Source organism: Sitophilus oryzae, unplaced genomic scaffold (assembly GCF_002938485.1).
Source record: "Sitophilus oryzae breed Bouriz unplaced genomic scaffold, Soryzae_2.0 scaffold_465_pilon_pilon, whole genome shotgun sequence".
NCBI lineage: Eukaryota > Metazoa > Arthropoda > Insecta > Coleoptera > Curculionidae > Sitophilus > Sitophilus oryzae.
In genome coordinates this window covers 1,575,204-1,595,355 of record NW_022147046.1, presented here as the reverse complement: position 1 = coordinate 1,595,355, position 20,152 = coordinate 1,575,204, and the positions used below count along the sequence as shown (strand labels likewise).

Below are 20,152 nucleotides of genomic sequence, written 5' to 3'. Positions count from 1 at the left end.
TATTAGAATAGCGTTGCTGTGTGGGACATATTGAAAATCTGTGAAGAAAACAAAAACGAGAATCACTCGACCATTGCCCGAAAGGTATCAAATATTGGACTTAAATATGTAGCAAGAATACTTCCGGACTATTGCATACCATTTTAAGGGAAGAAATTCTGTTAAGTTTGATATAATATATTGAAAAAAAAATCATCAAACAATTATTATAATAAGTTCTTTCTTTAAAGTTTGTAAATAATAAAGTAATAAAAATGTTGTATAAATTAGTTTTTTCTACAAACGTCAAAAAATGAAGGTTCGCTAATTCATAGCAATGTGCGAAGTGACCCTTTTTTTCATTTTCTTACGTTACCATGGCACGGTGCGCGAAGTAATGCGCGAAATTCCTATTTCGCACACTGCATGTAAATTATATGGGATTTTGGAATTTTGATTTTTGGAAAATGAAGATCTAAATCATAACTAATTTTTTATTTCGAAATATTCAAGAACAAACAAATAACAAATATCAAACTTAACACTAATGCATATTCTAGTTATTATTTATGCCCACTTGCACCGTTTGTATAAACTTTGTTTAAAGGCTAAACAGTGATTAACTATAACAAAATACTATATAGCTAATCACTGTTAAGTCTTTAAACAAAGTTTATACAAACGGTGCAAGTGGGCATTACAATATTAACATTAATAGTACAACCACTACACGAACCAATATTTAATCCCAAACTAGATAGTTCTGATTTTGCTTGTGATATGGGGGTTTTGGAACTTGAGACACTATCCAATTTTGATGTAGAGGTACTTGATCCCGGTATTTGACACTCAAAAATTTTATTTGACATTTGAATTTTATTGTTGATAGAATCCTCGACGTATCCCCCGGCACCTCGGCTACGCCTCGTTCAAAAATTCAAGTATCGATCACCAAAGTAGCACTTCCTGCACTAGATAAAAAAATAACTATAAATAATAGTGTCCAAAACAAAAAAAATATTAAGTCTCATATCGTTTTACTCAGGAGACTGAATTCTTTAAAAAACTGAAATAAAAAATTCTAGATCCGTATTTAAAAAAAAATAAATTGGTCTATGTATCTAATAGCTAATTTGAAAATTTAATAATACGATCAGAAAACCCTGATGAAGTGGCTACGAGAATGGGTAAATAGTTTTTCGATTTTTTCAAAAGTAGCGACAGCAAAAAATAAAATTGATTTTCCAAAAAATCAGTTTATTTTAAAAAACTTAGCAATCCTTGAAAATTTTGAAACTTTTTTGATAACATGTTGGCGAACATCCCAAGGCGCAACTTTATCCCAATAACCATGTTCGTATGTTTTTACTAATCTACGGTTTCCGAGATATCAATGCTCGTACCCCGAATTTGTAGCACTCTGTATATACATAGTAAACACACCGGAAAAGTCTAGGGATATTACAATTTTATCCAGCCATCGTCAGTAATTTTATTATTTGCATTTCTGATATAATAAAATTAAAATAAACAAATAGTTTACAGGACGTATTGGAAATACAAATGCGAAATTTACCAAAATTTCAAATTTTTCAAATTTACCTTGATTTTTATTGAACTCAAAAAAAATACACACATTTTTTTTTATTCTAAACTGTGAATTAAAAAAAAAGATAAAACCATTTTTACTTAAAAAAGGGTATAGCCTCCTCTACTGTTCATTACAGCCCTACATCGTCTCTACATGCTCCTGATCAGGTTGTCGATCTCTTCTTGAGGTACAGCCTGCCACGCTGCATTCACGGCCCGAACCAGATCCCTACGAGTTTCACGAGGCATACCCATTCTCAAAATTCTTCTTTGGACCGCGTCCCATACGTGCTCGATGGGGTTGAGGTCAGGAGATTGTGCCGGCCAAGGTAAGATGTTTAATTGATGAGCAGTGATAAACTCACTTACCACTCTGGCTGTATGAGGCCGTGCATTGTCATGCATGAGAATGAAGTTTCTCCCAAAATCATTGGCATATGGTAACACGACAGGCTCAAGAATTAAATCACGATATGTGATTCCTTTTAGAAACCTTTCAAGAAAAACGAGATCGGTTTTTCGGCCTAACTGGACTCCTCCCCAGACCATAACTGTTCCACCTTGATAAGGGTGCACTTCCTGAACATGATCCAACCGAATAAGATTTCCCGGTTCTCTCCATACCCTAAGCCTTCTCGAATCCGGATGAATTCCAAAGCGTGACTCACCCGTGAAGAGAACATTGGCCCATTGTTCATTCGATCACTGAACATGATCTTGAGCCCACAAATATCGTACCTCTCGATTTCCTCTCGTTAATGGTTGAGCTCTCCAGAGGCGTCTGCTTCTTAAGTTGACCTCTCTTAATCTATTGCGAACAGTGTCAGGACTAACGGTTACATTATGTGTTTCCTGGAGAATTAAACTAAGCTCTGGTGCTGTAAGAGTTGGGCGGCGTCGAGCATTTAATTGTAAAAAATGATCTTGCTGAGGGGTAGTAATGCGATGTCGCCCTGTGTGCCTTTCAGCAACATCACCACTTTCACGGTAGCGTGCACTTAATCGCGATATTACACTTTGCGTTGTATTTAATGCTCTAGCTACGTCGATTAGGCGCATTCCAGCTTCGAGCATACCCATGGCCCTTAGCATTTCGTCTCTGTTAAGATGTCTACGCTCCATAATGTTGTTTAATACTAAACAGAGTTATTTGAATGAATTCTGGCCAGTTATCATAAAAACATAGCCAGTATAGGTTAAATTCGAACAATTGATGCTAGGTGCTTTTTATACATTTGACAAAAAATGCACAAACACTTCTGCAAATATCCCAAATTTAGAAATAACTAGTGTGACTACTTCGTTTCAATCGAAGTAGAAAGAATCGGCCTACAAATATGTGGTTGTTTATTCAAAACGTTTATTTTTAACTTTAATAAAATGATATCCCTAGATTTTTCCGGTGTGTGTATGTTCTTCATCTTATCTTTTTAAAGAGCTGTGTTTTACTTTTGATTTTTGAATGCCTGTGAATTATTAAGTGTGGAGTTAATAAGGTTTTGAAATCCCTTTCTAAATTATTGGAAAGATAAAGAGTTATCTACTTAACAGAAGTTCTCGTACTATGAGAATTATTTATTAAGGGGCGAATTATTAATTAATCGTCCAATAATTCTATACTAAACATGTGTCTGTGGTTATAAATTTCCAGCAGTGAGTTCTGTTGAGAGTTTCTCTCGTTTCGACATTTGTCATCATTTCCGATAACATTACGGCTTAAGATGGCAATGGACATACATGTTGTCTGAAGAGGACAGTACATTGCAACATTATGGTTTATATTTAAAGTAAACTGATTTAAGATTGATTAATCATTTATTACTTAATTTGTTTTTCATTTCATTTAACTTTTTTACATACTTATAGCAGCCTAATATCATCTAATACGATGGTTAAATATGGATATCAAATATCAAACTATACTTATAATACTGGTATAAATTCAGTTGCCGAACAAAGTTTTTAAATCGGTACATCTATAATATTCAAATATTTTTTTTCACTTTTTTTCTGTATAAATAAACAACAAACATAAGTCAACATTGTCACTTTCATCTCAACGTATGGTTACTATCATTTCGTTTTTCGTATACGTCTTCGTAATCCAGATGTTTCACATTCTTGTCGTTTTTTTCCATATTTTTTAACAACAGCGTTTATTTTTTTAGTTTTCAATCAGTGTATTCCACACGTTTAAAAAATCTTTCTTTTTTAATTTATTTTTAGTATGCCGGTACCGTGTTGTTAATAAACGATAAAAAATGTTGTCAATAATAACATGAAATAATCGTTTTCAGTTATCATTATTGGGTAATTTGTATAATATTTTTATTAGAAAGTGTAAAGCCATAATGGTATATGACAGTAATGTCTATACCTTTGTGTCGGGGTTTATTTCTTGAAAAAGGCCTAGGTATTTTGCCACTGAAACAGAAATCTAGATAAATAAAAAAACTTTTCTTTGTAAAATGTCATGAATCTAGAAAAGAGAAACTACCTTTTGACAGTGGTTTTTTTCATACGCTAAATTTTTACCTAATCCACAAATAAATCTTAATGTTTTAAGGTGTATACAGGGTTGTTCACCACATACGACACGGAGTATTGTAGCTAAACGGCTAGATTTTTACAAATTGTAAGTTTTGGGTTCGTTGAAGGATTATTACAGCTACAATTTAAAAATATTTTTACAAGATACAGAAAAGCAAATAAATAAAAATATTAAAGTTGTATTTTTTTTAAATGGAACACCCTATATATTATTACATTTTTAGTTTCTACGATTAAAATAAAGGTAAATTTGATTAAGGTTTATTACACTTAAACCTTACCGTTTTTGAAATATCTTCAATTTTGTGAAATTGCAGTATATTTATTTATTGATCAGTTATTGTATTGCAATAATAAAAACTTTACTACCTTATACAGAGTGTCTAAAAATTTATTTTAAATAATTACTAGCTTTAAATGGCAATAACTTGTTTAATTTAAATGGAACACCCTGTATATTTTATGCGAATCAGATGCACAATTTAATTGTCTATCAAATTGTGTTATACCATTTTTTACCTATCTCTTCAAGTTTCCGTAGAAAATGCATTTTCTTGCAATTTAGAACTCATTTATCAATATACCATTATTAACATTTTAGATTATTATATCAATATACCTTATTGACATTTTAGATTATTTTTAAAGATGTACCAAATTTTAAAGCTAGTAATTATTAAAGCTAGACACTCTGTATAAGGTAGTATAATTTTTATTATTGCAACACAATAACTGATCAATAAATAAACTTCAGTAAATATTTAGTATTAAAAACTTTGATATCCTCGGAGAAATGAAGCCTTAAAATTTATACTGCAATTTCGTAAAATTGAAAATATTTCAAAAACGGTAAGGTTTAAGTGTAATAAACCTTAATCAAATATCAAATTTACCTTTATTTTAATCGTAGAAACTAAAAATGCAATAATATACAGGGTGTTCCATTTAAAAAAATACAACTTTGATATTTTTTATTTATTTGGACACTCTGTATCTTGTAAAAATATTTTTAAATTGTAGCTCTAATAGTCCTTCAACGAACCCAAAACTTACAATTTGTAAAAATCTAATCGTTTAGCTACAGTACTCCGTGTCGTATGTGGTGAACAACTCTGTATAATTTAGGTTAGGTCAGGTTGCTGGGGTTTGGGATCATGTTTAATCCCTCACTCGGAGGCCTTATGCCCACTGCGTAATTTGCCGTTGTATTATTCTACCAAACCTTCCCTTTTTTTCTTTGCGTTAAAGCACTTCCAGATCTTTGCAAAGTTCCCGATGTCGCTGATGTTTCCTTCTGCTGATTCCTATAGTCCTTCCAAAAAACCGTGCCTTTAAGTTTTGAAGCGTCAGTATTCCAGTGCCAGACAGTGCTACAGCAGGTGCTCTGTGGTTTATTCTTCCTCTCCGCATTCTCTCTGCGGTAGTCGTCGTTGAAAATCTTCCATCTCACGAGATTTACCCCCGTGGGGCAGTTTTCAGTGACGACACCTATAATTATGCGTAATATAGGTTCTTTTTGTGCTCTATAGTTGTTGTTTTGTCTTTTTGCTATCTACCACTGGCCACAGTCTTCGAGCTGTAGCGCAGTCCTCATGGATGGTGTTGGTTTGGTCCCTTGCTGCTTGGCCTTGATGGTAGTTTCTATAGCTTCCTTCAGTGTGTTGATCGTCACAAGTGGTGGGTTAGGTTATCTGCCACGGCCTCTCCCCTGACTCCTTCTTTGGTAAGTCTGTACACTTCTTGGTTTCCCACCACATTACTGTGGCACAGTTTTCGATCTCACTGATTGCATGGTGATTCTTCTTAAAGCGCCCAACCTGTTAGATTAGGTATTACGATATCTCCTATTGGTCTATCAGCGATTTTCCCTCGTATAAAACTGGCTGCTTCATTTATAGCGTAAACCTCTGCTATAAAGAACATTAGTCCAGTTCCTCTGAAAAGATGCCTATATCTGAGCCTCCTGAAGTCACGGAAGCATCTTTGTAGATTGCTATCTCTTGACTGTTCATTACTTGGTTGCTTTTCCATTCTTCTTTTGTCGGGATGGAAATTCTTATCTTTTCTCTAAAATCATGTTTGGTGAGCGTTTTCTGGTCTAGCAGATGTGGATTCGTGTTCGCCATAATTTTTCCTATCACTAGCAATATCCTCGAGTGACCGTAGTTGGTCTGGTTCCAGAAATTCGATTCCTTTAATCTTAGGACACCCTTAGCGGCCAGATCCTTCAAGAGCCAGTCGATTGATTGAAGTGAAGTCCAAAATTACTTCTAGCACAGCTTGGCGCTGTGTTGTTCGTTGCTACAGTTGTACCTAGAGCTGCTAATCTATTAGTCTTTTTACGTAAGTAAGTACTGTTTCCCACCATAGCATAGGGAGTATATAAAGGGTGGTGACAATTTCGATGCTCAACATTGTTATCTCGGAAACTACTATTGGTACGAATTCCGTTAAATGGGACAAAGATTGTTATTCGTAGGTCACAATATTTAGATCACGCAAATATACGGGGATACAGAAAATGGAAATATCCTCAGGATTGCAACTGTATTTTTTTAATTCAGTATTAAATTTGTATTTGGTTTTTAGATTTTTTGTTTCTAAAGGAATGTAGTTGTATAGTTTACGTCTCTAATATACCGACCCGGTCATTTTAGAAATGTGGTCTGGATTATAACGTGTAAAACAGTGATGTAGGCAGCTTAATGACAAGTCAAATGTATTAAAGAGAGAAAAAAGTTGGGTTGAAACGTTTCTTCTACGCGGTATTGCCGGATCTTGCATCAAAATTTCAAACCGCACAAGTAGGTGTTTCCGAAAAATGTTGCATTTAGGGTTGGAACTTTATTTCACACAATTAGTTACTGATTTTACTACAGCTGTAATGGATTATATTTAGCTTAAATATATTATCTTCATTTCAGTAGTATACATGAAAGTTTTTAAAATAATTTATTTTCTTCTACACACATTTTCCTACAAACGTAAAAACCGGCGACACTGTATGCCGCTTGTTATTTTGTCTCTTTGTCTGTCAACCGGTCATTTATATAATTCTCTGTCTTACACGTTACCACACTTCTAAAATGACGTCGGTATGTAACAAATCGATGTAAAATGTTCCTTTTACAATGAGGAATGGCGATGTTCATATATTTAGTTTTAGTGCTATATTAGTGAGATAAGTTGGGTTTGTGTATACATGTAGTTACATACAGTCAATATACGTATTACTAAGCTTTAACACTACACACTTCCACACAGTTTAAATCGTTAGTTGACGACATAATTTTGAGCAAGTCTTTTGTATATGAAATATTTTTTATCAGGTAACTGTTAAGCCACTAAAATATAACTACATAACTAAAGGTTTAAATAAATTTGGGTAGTTTGGACCGTTTGAGCTATTCGCGGTTCCTCCTATTGGTCAGAAAGCCTGCAGCTGATCCTCTCTCGATTCTGCTAGGTGACCGGACAATTTCAAGGTAGGTTTAGGGACCAGCACAGGTAGAAATTGTTCAAATAACCTATCGGTTTGGCGAGGAGGATTCTGATGCAGGACGGCAGGTTACTATGCAGGAATGCAATCAAAATTACCTATTTCTTGATATCGAAAATTTACTTGGCTAAAATATCCGTTTATACCGTGAAATATACCTAATAAAGAGATAAAGCAAATATCTGTATCTTTGAGTTATATCTCCACTAAATCACGAATTTCGAAAAAATCAAAATATTTTTTTTTAACCAGGAATTAACGATAGTAATGATATACTGTTTCACGGGAAATGACTAAACGACTTTTGGTTTTTAAATGGCACCCTCGGTATTTTTTACTTTATTCGATATAAAATGACACTCTGAATAGAATGACATATCATATGTCAACTTGTGACATTTTCGCATATGATTTATATTTGAAATTTTAATATGTGGTTCATAACGACAGTTTGACTCGAAATACCAAGCGTGTGGTACCAAATTATTTGTAAAAGATGCTTTTACAAAAAATTTGATACCTACGTATCTTAGAAGATATGATTGAAAATACGATTTAGGCATCTTTTAACCGGCCAGAACAAAACACAAAGACCATTAGACGATCAAATATATTTTTCCAAAGATTCTTGATTAAAAATTATTGTTTTTAACACAACCATTGCACTCTAGACTGAAATTTAAAATACGATTTTTAAGCGAAAATGTCAAAAGTTGACATATGATATGTCATTCTATTCAGAGGGTCATTTTCTATCGAATAAAGTAAAGAAATACAGAGGGTGTCATTTAAAAATCAAAAAGTTGTAGTCATTTCCGGTGCAACAGCAAGTGAATGAAAACAATTAAATACGTCAATCAATCCTTATTTATGCCATATTATATACTCACATACCAAATCTTGTTTTTTTTATCTGTAAAAATTAAAAAAAGTTATAGGGGTGAGCCATTTTTGAGAAACACCGGGTATATTCCTTCAGTCCAGGTGGTCAATGTCATTAATATACTTTTGATGGAGCTTTGAAGTCAACAATGTGAAGAACAGAACTTTATTTTCCAAAAACAAATTGGCGCCGGGAGGCACGTATAGCCGCCCAAACTTGATATTTTTTTATCTCAAAAACTGCGACTTTGACTGATTTTGATGTTATTACAAATTTTGTTGTAAATATTATTCCTAATCTTAAATTGAAAACTGCGTTTCGCTACCTACTGTAATTTTGGAGTTACGATTTTTTAAAATTTTTAACCCCCTCCCATACCGCCTTACCAACCCCCCACCCCCACCAAAAACTAATGGCCAGATTCTCGGGTGCCACAGTATTTTTGTGCTAAATTTGGTTAAAATCTGTTTAGCGGTTTTTGAGTTATCGTGTGACAGACGGACAGACAGACAGACATGAAAATATTTTGTATTTAGGTCATTTATGACCCAAATAACTCATTTTGAGTGAAATTAAAAAAACTTTTTTTTGCCGATCTTAATAACCTAGCATACCTGTTGGTATGGTCGGTTAAAAAGTTATGTATAATTTTGAGGTGGGAAACTTCAGACTATCTTCGAATACCACGTTTTGCTAATGCTAGAATTATTAGCAGATAACCTACAATCATAAGCAGAAGAGAATAGGCTATTATAAAATCTCATGTTTAAAATTTATATTCAGTTTGTCTTGTAATTTCTCATTTGATAAATTTTAATTGCATGATAATTAAAATAATTATTAAATTCTTATTACCGCATGTATGTACAGGGTGGGTCAAATTCGACGCTTTTAAATGGAAACACCCTTTTCTATAGGAGATAGACGAAAACTAATATTGGTGTCTGGAGCTCAATTTTTGTCAAAAACATGATGGTGAAAAGCGCATATCGATATCTGTTACCGTTTCGGAGTTACGGGGTGTTTTTCAAAAATATGCGTTTTTAACAAATCGCTGTAACTTTTTTGCTAAGGAAAATTTTGTATTTTTATGAAAACATTTCCAAAGCACTTTTTTACGCAGAATTTAATGGTTTAAGTATAATTTTTTTTTTAAAATTAATAATTTAAGAATTATCAACAGAAAATTTGATTTTTTATATGGGACATCCTGTATATTTTTAATTTATTGAAAAGAATTTAAAATTACCTTTCCAAAAATGTAACACACTTGATATTTTGCTCTATTCCTCTTCAAGATATAGAGTATATAAAAATTCGCCCGCTTTTAAATAAGTAGGCTTTGAACGGCACCGGCTGTAATGCAAAAAATTCTAGCTGTGAGCATAAATTAAAACGAAAATAATATTTGCTATGAGAGATGCAGAATTTTATAACAATTTAAAATATATTTAACCAACATCAACACATTTAAAATATATTTAATAACAATAAAAATAAATAGCAAACCAAGGCATGAGATTTTGCTACAGGTGTTCGACATATCAACCGTCTTCTGTTATGGACAGACGGGGCAGTTTTTGAACATTTCTCGCGGAATTTATTAACTCAGTGGGGGTGAAAGATACCCTCTCATATCTGCTAAGTATTTTTAATTCTTGTCTAGATTATACGGAAGAATAAGGAACCTTTAATCTTCCGCAAATATATCCATAGGATTGGATCCATGGGCACTAAGTCAGGCGGCCTCGACGGCCAACGGTTGGGATTAGTTAGCTATCCAATTATTCTTGAAATTGGCTGCAAAAATTTGCTGATAACTTCAGCGTTAAGAGGCGGTGCGTCTTTTTGATGGAAAAATATGTTTTCGAGTTCCATTAAGGGCATATCACCAATAAGGGGTCCAAAGCCTACTAGTTAAAAGTGGCGAACTTTTAAAAATCCTGTATTTCGAAGGGGATTATAACAAAATATCAAGTGTGCTATATTTTTGGAAAGGTAATTTTATATTCTTTTCAGTTAATTAAAAATATAGAGGGTGTCCCAAATAAAAAATCAATTTTCCTGTTGATAACTCTTAAATTATTCATTTTAAAAAAATTATACTTGACCCATTAAATTCTACGTAAAAAGATGCTTTGGAAATGTTTTCATAAAAATACAAAATTTTCCGTAGCAAAAAAGTTACAGAGATTTGTTAAAAATGCACATTTTTGAAAAACGCCCCGTAACTCCAAAATGGTAACAGATATTGATGTGGGGTTTTCACCATCGTGTCTTTGATGAAAATTGAGCTCCAGACACTGATATTAGTTTTCGTCTATCTCCTACAGAAAAGGGTGTTTCCCTTTAAAAGCGTCGCATTTGACCCACCCTGTACTTAATTCTCAACAGAAGCAGCCATAAATATCTGTTCTATTTTATAAATAAAAGAGTTGGCTTTATATAATATAATAATATTGTTTTAGTAAAATAATACTTTTCAAATTAATATGGAAATAGGTACCATCTTTATAAATATATGTTTTAATTATTTATAACTTTACATAATACGGAACTTCTTCAACCGATTTAAAAGAAAGTGTGTACTATTAAAAAAATGTTTTAATTATTGCTTCGAAGCGCGCGTTAATAATTTAAATTATTTAATCAAAATAATTAAATAATATAACGATGGATTCGAATAGAGGATCACCATGTAGTCCTAGAAGTTCTAGTTCTAGCACTGGAACAACGCCAAAGAGAAGACCTCATAGTTGGCACAGCACTGGAGGGTCACCTTCGAAGTACAAAAAACGCCGATCTTTAGGTAATGTTCTTCACTCTCAGGGGTCGGATAAAGCGGGTGTGTGGCCGAAGAAAATATATACCGGGTGTTGGCATCGTCGAGTGGGACATAGGAAATCCCATGTAAATTTTAATGGGGTCAATTATTGGCTTCCCTAATTATTTAGGAGAATAATTCTATTTAGGTTTATTGAAGAGCACTAAAACCCACATTCAAAAGATTAACTTCAGATATTTTTGATTAGCTCGTTTACGAGTTATCGCCGATTTCTTTTTAAATATTTCTCCTTTCTTATGGCCCTGTATTTACTTATAAGCACCAGTCAAGGTAAAAGATAACTGTCAAATGAAGTTGTCGTTTCTACGACAACTTCAATAATAGAAATTTATCTATTTAGTGCTTTATTATTATTATTAAAAACTCATACCTACATCGAAAATATTAGCCATGAATTACACTACCGAAGAAAAAGTATTGATGATTAAATGGTGTTATCAAGGAGATAGATATCAAAACGTGTCGGACCTGTTTGCTGCTCTGTATCCGAATAGACCGATACCTGGAAAATCTACAATCGCAAGGAATATCCAGAGATTTGAGACCAAAGGTACCCTAATAAATAACTGCAGATGTGAAGCAAGGCAGGAATAAAGAGAAGATACAATAAATGATACCGACTTGGAAGTTTTATTGTGCGTGGAAGAGAACGATGGAAAGATCAGCACAAGGAAACTTGAGGATGAAATAGGAATAGGTCACACTACAGCGTTTCGAATTTTGAAACGACATAAATACTATTCCTTCAAATATGAAAAGCACCAAGAGCTACGAGATGGGGATGAAATGGCGGCAGGCGTTTTGTTTTGATATGATGGAAGGAGCAAACACGGATAGGGAATTTTTTAAAAACATATGTTTCACTGACGAATGCACGTTTGCCTTAAATAATGAACCCAATGTTCAAAATTATCGATATTGGAACAAAGAAAACCAACACAGGTTTGTCGAAACAAGGACGCAATATCCACAGAAAGTAAATGTTTGGGCAGGGATATTCGGACACAATATTATCGGGCCATTATTTCCTACGCGAAATTTAAATGCAGAATATTATTTGGAACTACTCGAAAATCATATTTTACGTGCTTTACATGATGCCGCTAGGGAAAATCAGGAAGTTTAGTACCAAATGGATGGCTGCCCGGCACATAGTACCCTGGCTGTTCGAGAATATTTAGACAATAGTTTTAACGGAAACGTTATTGGCCTAAATCATACAGTAAATTGGCCAGCAAGGTCTCCTGATATTTCGCCAAATGATTTCTTTCTCTGGGGCCATTTAAACAACAGGATATACAAGGATAAAAAATATCCGAATCTAGACGAGTTAAAAAATACTATTTCTGCCGAATGCAATAGAATTTCAGTTTACCAACTATCGAATGTAAGAAGAGAATTTTATGATCGCCTGGGTTATTGTCTAGCTGTCGATGGAGGAATATTTGAACATCTTCTTAAATCCTAAAGTTCTAACAATTTAATAGTACCTAAATTAATAAGTTATTGAACATTGTAAAAATACTATAATTAACCTTGTAATTGATTACTTTATTTTACTTTAATTCATATTAATTTGTATTTATAAATACATCTTTAAGGTTTCCGATGTAGAAATGAGTTTTCAATAATAATAAAGCACTAAATAGGTAAATTTCTGAAATGACAACTTCATTTGACAGTTATCTTTTACCTTGACTGGTGCTCTTAAGTAAATACAGGGCCATAAGAAAGGAGAAATATTTAAAAAGAAATCGGCGATAACTCGTAAACGAGCTAATCAAAAATATCTAAAGTTATTCTTTTGAATGTGGGTTTTAGTGCTCTTCAATAAACCTAAATAGAATTATTCTCTAAAATAATTAGGGAAGTCAATAATTGACCCCATTAAAATTTTCATGGGATTTCCTATGTCCCGTCCGACGATGCACCACCCGGTATATTTCAGAAATCTGCCTAAGGTTTAGCCCGATCCTGTGGTGTTAAGCCTCACCCAAAATTCCAAACACACGTGCTTTGATTAAGGCTTGATTAAGCTTTGCAGAGCTTCAGCATTTGCCATAAAATAGCGAGCAATTTGTTACAAAACCATATAAATTATATATCACTGTAATCACAAAACTTTAATCTATTTCTGCATTGTAACGGAATTATAAATTATGTCTTTATTTTCGAGAAAATTTAGTCCAAACATAAGGCATATTTTGTTGATGTTTGACCATCAAAAACTTAAAAATAAAGAAGTTGTCTAAAAATGTGCTACCATACGGATATAGTACAATCCTTTATCTTTAATTTCCTTCTTCATTTGTGTAAAAATACCTAGCCAGTTTTACATAAAACGTTAAATGCCGAACGCTTATTTTGCTACTTTTTCGGACTAGTGCAATGTACTCTTAAAGCAACAAAATTTATGGTTTTTCAGTGTGATATAGTAAATAATACGTTGCAAACTGTACTTTGTATAGTTCAGTTAAAGTATTGACAGGAAACTCAATGCAGAAGTAAAGTTTTTCTAAATTTTGACATTTAAAATGACAATTTTCGCAATTCTTTGACGTTTTAAAAGCTCATTTCGCAACTAGCGATGAAGTTAATGATTCGTCACTATAATCATTTCAAATATGCTGTATAAAGTAGATGTCTTGAATTTGATATTCAAAATATGTCACATATATAACAACAACAACAATAATAAACAGTGGATCGTTTTTATCAAAGATCATTTTGATTTCAGCTCACCCACGCAAAACAATGGACGGTCAACGCGCTTTGGAACTGATGCCCTTACTACAAGAACGCCTGGTGGTACTGACGGGAGGCAGGGACAGGAGGGGAGGACCCGTCCTGTCCTTTCCCGCCAGTCCCAGAAGGGAAAGGGCCAAACCGGAGGATTACAAGAGGTTGTTGCAATATCTCATGTCTATTCCAAAGTAAGTATTGAACAGAATCTCCTAAATAGATCATTTTTGACGATATTTTTTTAACAGTTTTTAAATATTTGACATCGTGATTGGTGATAAAACTCGATATCTTTTTTATTGGTAGTATTACTTACAAATTTTATACCGGGTGCGTCTCGAAAGTGGCTCACCTCTATACCTTTTTTGTTTTTTTTTCAGCTGAAAAAGGAGATTTGAGATGTTAGTATATGATATAAATTAGGATTAATTGTCGTATTCAATTGTTTTTAGTCACTTCCTGTTTCAGCGGAAATGTCTACAACTTTTGATTTTTAAATGGCATCCTCGGTATATTTCTACTTTCCTCTTTGAATAGATTGACATATCATTGACATAACTTTTGACATTTTCGCTTAAAACAAAATTGTATATTAAATTTCAGTCTGAGTGCCATGGCTGTGTTAAAATCTCTAATTTTTAATCAAGGAGCCTTAAAAAAGTAGATTATTTGTTCGTCTAATGTTTTTAGTGTCTTCTGGTCGGTTGAAAGATTCCCAAATCGTATATTTAATCATATTTCAACTTTTTTAAATGGAACGAGGGTGGCTCACTAGCATAAATTGGAAAAAGCATTTTTTACGAATAATTTGATACCACACACTTGGTATTTCGAGTGAAATTGTTGTTATTCAACAACAACAAAACATTTAATTTCAAATAAACCGTATGAGACAATGTCAAAAGTTGACATATAATATGTCATTCTATTCAGAGTGTCATTTTTTATCGAATAAAGTAACAAAATACCGAGGGTGTCTCTTCTAAATTTTTTTCTAATCTTTTTTTCTTCTGAATTTATGTATCTTCTAAATTTTTATTTGCCTTTAAAACAATACGTCATTGATAATGGTATTCCTATCTGGCCTTTGGCGTTATTTTGATATAAAAGTCCTTATTTTATCTCTTTTCATTTCCGCAATTTGGCGAGTTTCTTTCCAGAATCAAGAAACTCTAATATTTTAGATTTTTCGGCGAGTGTAAGAATTTTATGTGCTCGTTTGACTGGATGTATTACGTTTAACCCTGTAACGTTTTTAGTTCGTTACATGTCTTTTTTATATATAATATATGATGTCTGGCCTATATCATCACCGGATTCCCTCTCGTTCAGGCCGGATAGTTTATTTGACGCGTAATTTTTACGTTCCCTAGTCGCCAACCCTGTTATCGCTCTGAGGAGGCGCTGTCAACATCGCTTCTGTCAACTCGCTCCGTGCTTAACCTCACTTTGTTTGGACGCTCTGTTGTATCCCAGCTTTTAGAAATGGTGATTATTTAAGTCTTGCTGTATAATTTGAATCAGCTGCTATTTCGAGGCTACAGGGTAGAGTTACGGATGTCCCAACTTGTATTTGTGTTTTGCTGGCACGTTGGCGTCCCTTTTCTTTTGTCCTCCAGAATGTCACATGGAAGAAAGGACATGTTGTTTATTATTTATTGAGCCCTCGGAAGTATTTCGAGGATCCAAGGTACGGACTGTGTCCAAGGTACGGGTAGTGTCTTATGTACGGACATTATCTTATGTACGGATGTCCTGTGGAAGAGTGTCCCCAGTAAGAATGATTTTTTCTTACATATAAGTGCCACAGCGTGGATGTAGCTTGAGTCCCATGCTGCTTCGTTCCCAGCTATAAGCTAGTTAGTTATGGCTGTATAAATTCATGGTGTCCTCATTCTGGTCCCTTTGGTTGTGTTGGATGGCTGAGTACAGAGATGCGAGACCACCTCACGCTGTTACTGTTTAAAGCAGGATTGCATAAAGAACAGCTAAGTGTAGATTTAAGTTATAGTTTTGCATTTAACATTCAAAACATTTACAGTCTTAAACAATAACGTACATCTTAAATAATATCGTATAGACTATGTTGAGTGGTTAGATTGTTAAGAACATTCATGTCGATTTAGTAGTTAAAATATAATTTAGATCTTAGGTTTCATTGCATTATGTCTTGTAATAGTATTACTTTTTTATAGATATTATTATTGCACTAACATCATATAAAATATATCAAATTAATTAAAGTAATGCTACATTTCATATATTCTCTTAAACTTTACATGTCTTGTATTTTATCATAGTTGTTTTCATAGATATTTAGTACAACTCTTACCACCACTTTCTTTGACATATAACCACTACATATTCACTAGAACTCTACAATGTCATGTATCAGCAACGAACATCATGAATAAATATAGTCATTAGTTAAGGGCAACGGCCCAGCTACGTCGAAACACCGGTTCCCATTAGAACACCGAAGTTAAGCGACGTAAGACGATGCTAGTGGATGGACGGGTGACCGGTTCGAAACTTTGCATCGTGCTGTTGTCCAAAAGGGAAAAAGTGTAAAATCTATTGATACACACTGCTCATTCACGCCGGTTCAAGGCCGGATGAGATCGGATATCTCGTGAGTAAGAGTTAATTTAGACACTTCCTAAGTCGGTAGGCCATTGACCATGATATGGCCGAGGACCGCGGTTCGGATTCCGCGTAAACAAGTAGGTCCCGTCCAGTTTAGCCATTGCAGCAGAAAGGAGACGTTAACTTGAACCTCAAAATAGTCATTAGTTTTAAGTAATATACAACTGTGTTTTCTTTCTCTGTACATGCCTGGCGCCCAATATCTGTATTTTTTTGTTTATTGTTATTGATTAGTTTTCTCTCTAGTGAAATACCTTACCCACGACTGCTCTCCGATGAAAAGCCGCCGTTCGCAGTGGTAGTTCTAAAAAAAACGCTACAACCCGCTCTAGAATCCAATGCAGAAATACATACAGTCAGTTCATAAACAAAATGTAAACGTTTCAGGGTTTCATTTTAAACAATTAGGGATTTATACGCTTATTTATAGAAATAGAACCTTACGGTTTATGCAAACATGAACAATATTTTAAAAATAAAATATTGTAAAAGGAAAGTTTTGGGTTGCATACCTTTCTCTTTTAAAGTACTGACTTTGTGAAACAATCTTAAAGCTTTATTTTGTTTTAACAACTTTTTGAGTGGATTTATTAAAATCTATCCAAGAATAAATAAAACTTTTTTTAAAAGCGAGAAAGACGGAAAAGATAAAATACATTTCAAAATCGACGATTTATCGTTCCGAGACTGAATTTTCCGCGATTCGAAAGATTTAAATCTCACGGCGCCGGAAAAGTGTACGACGTTGCCAGATTTTTCCGTCTTTATGGCGTTCGCGATCCAAATTGTTCTGGATAAAATTTATTTTCCCAGTCGTCTTTTATTCCGGAGAACTGGATTTATTTTATCGTTATCGGTTCTAAACTGGACTGAGTTCTGGAAGTTAAGTTATTAGATATTTCTGATATTGACGCCAAACTGACAAGTTATACAGGTTGTTTAGGTGCTTGTTTTGTTGATTTTAGATATGAAGAGGTATATTTGTGGCCGGTCGTGGCTCGGCGCTAAGTGTGTTTGACCGTTGACCCGAAAGTACTGGGTTCGATTTTTACCCAATTCGGCCACTTTATTTGAATAAAAAATAATATTAAAAATGACATACAGGACAAAAAGACATACGATTAATTCAGTTTGTCAAGACAGAAACGGCGCGGCGCATAGTGGAACGAGCTTATGGGAGCGGTTGGACATTAGGTTTTTTACTTGATACTTTCAATCTGGAAAACTTAAAATTATTTATATATATACTGTAATATTATGTAAAGAGTGACGTCTTAAATTATAACAAAAAATTGTTGCCTTACATAACTTAAGCCATATATAGGGCGCCCTAAAAATATATATGTTTTACCAAAACCAATTTTTTTAAAGCCCATAACTTTGCTTCATGGTTATCAAATTTTTTCGTTTTGAGTTTTTTTGGAGTGGAGGAATTTTGAGTCTTATTAGAAAAAATATTTTTAATAGATTAATAATTTATTATATAGGGTGGAACAAAAATGAGCCTTTGAAAATTGTTCATTACTCAAACATTTTTGGTCCGATTTTATTATTTGTGGTAATTTTGGAAAGCCAATGCTTTGAAATATACAAATTTAATGTCAGAATTGATATTTCATAAAAATTGAAGATGACGAACAATTTTAAAAATTAGGTACTTTTAAGTTTGTATTTTAATAAACGCAGTTTTAGATAAAGTTAATGTTTTCTTGACAAAATAATGGTAAAAATAATGGTTTAGCATGTTTTTCTTTTCGTTTTTGAATATTTCAGGCAAGTGATAACCATATATTAAATTACTGCATATTTGAAAATTATTTGAACGACTAGCCATAGATAAATGAAACAAGTTTAGATTGGAAAGTGCCCATAAGGACAATATAAACACTATTTGGCGCTATTCTTGCAACGGTGGCGACCCAAAACTTTTGAAAATTTCGGAGCGGTTCGGCTTTTTCCGGAATTATATCACCAAATATTGTTTATTCAAATTTATTATTATTTTCGTTTAATTTTATAAATAAAATACAGTATGTTGCATACAAGAAACTTTATTTTATATAAGGACGCATGTATGAAATACCTATGAAACATTGGAAACCGACGTTATGCCACGATCCACGATGGTTTTTGCAGTTCACAGTTCACAGCACAGCTTTTTAAGTTTTTAATGCCACTTTTTCACAATTATCACCGGTTGGAGTAAATAAAACTTGAATTAAACTCACAATATAGCAATAATTACTTTGAAAATGAACTATAAACACTTTTCGGAATTTCTTTAATTAGAGCGGTTTAGATTTTCAAAGATTATTATGATTTTTGAAGATTCTGACTTTGACAAGAGAAAATTATTTCCGTTTTTGTTTGCCGTTGTTCTTAGCGACCGCTATAGCAGCGCCAGATCGCGTATAACGGTCGCGACCCAAAATAATTTCGCGACCCAAAATTTTTACGGGCTTTCCAATCTAAACTTGTTGCCTTTATCTATGCGACTAGCATTATTTGTGAATGTCAGGGTAAATGTCAAATAAGGCGTGCGGGAAAGTATCACTTTACGCATTTGTTAGGAAAATAACTATAGTAAAGTGATTAACTAATTTAACTACTAACACTAATTTCTCATTAACAAGTCCTATTTGAGAATTATTTTTTTAATAGTTCTGCTTATAATAATAAAAACCGTAGATGTATCCTAATGGAGGGTGCAATGATTTGGATATAATCTACTAATATACGATTTAGGATAGTACCTAATAATAATATCGGAATAACAATATATTTTTAAAGCCAGACTTGTTCAACCTATGTAAATTACTTAAAAGCCCCTTGGAAATAGTATCCATCGTATAGTTCAAATTTTCTTTTTTTTCAAAAAACGGCAAATTAAACTTTTTTATATATGTTTATAATAAGGGTATAATGGTCTACTATATGCCGCTATTCTTTTTATGGTACCTTGCGGCACTTACTTCATATTTCTTGATGATTAGATCTATAATAAAAATTCAAAACTTTTTAATTCAAAAATATATAGTGGGTGATTGATGAGATGTATGTACAAAATTTTGCCAAAAATTCATTCACAAAGAACGAGTTAAATTAAAAAATAATATTTTTTTAAAAACCTACCGCAGCTTGGGCAATAAAAAATCAAATTGTGGTAATATTTTCAACATGAATTAGCATTTTTGAAAACGGTTAATTTTAAACCTTTGTAAAAACGACAAAATACATTTTTGTTTTCTAAAAATCAGTTTTTAAGAGAGGACTGATATTTGTTTTTGAAACTACCATATTCAGTTTTCCATTTTCCCAAAAAAAATTTTAGCCCCATGTCCAACATTTAACATGGACTTGTTCCACTGTGCGGCGCGGCGGTATAATCGAATGTTTCTGATATATTTCCACTAAGAAT

At 33.3% G+C, this 20,152-nt stretch overlaps 1 protein-coding gene across 1 annotated transcript in view; it reads left to right on the top strand.

Annotated features, from left to right (window-relative positions):
- Positions 1-11,174: 11,174 nt before the first annotated feature.
- The window catches only part of LOC115885903 (kalirin), a 402,576-nt gene continuing 393,598 nt past the window's right edge, over positions 11,175-20,152 (top strand). Inside the window, exons 1-2 of the mRNA XM_030904931.1 lie at positions 11,175-11,310; positions 14,084-14,279. Coding sequence (XP_030760791.1) covers positions 11,175-11,310; positions 14,084-14,279 — 332 coding nt within the window. The remainder of the gene's footprint in view (positions 11,311-14,083; positions 14,280-20,152) is intronic.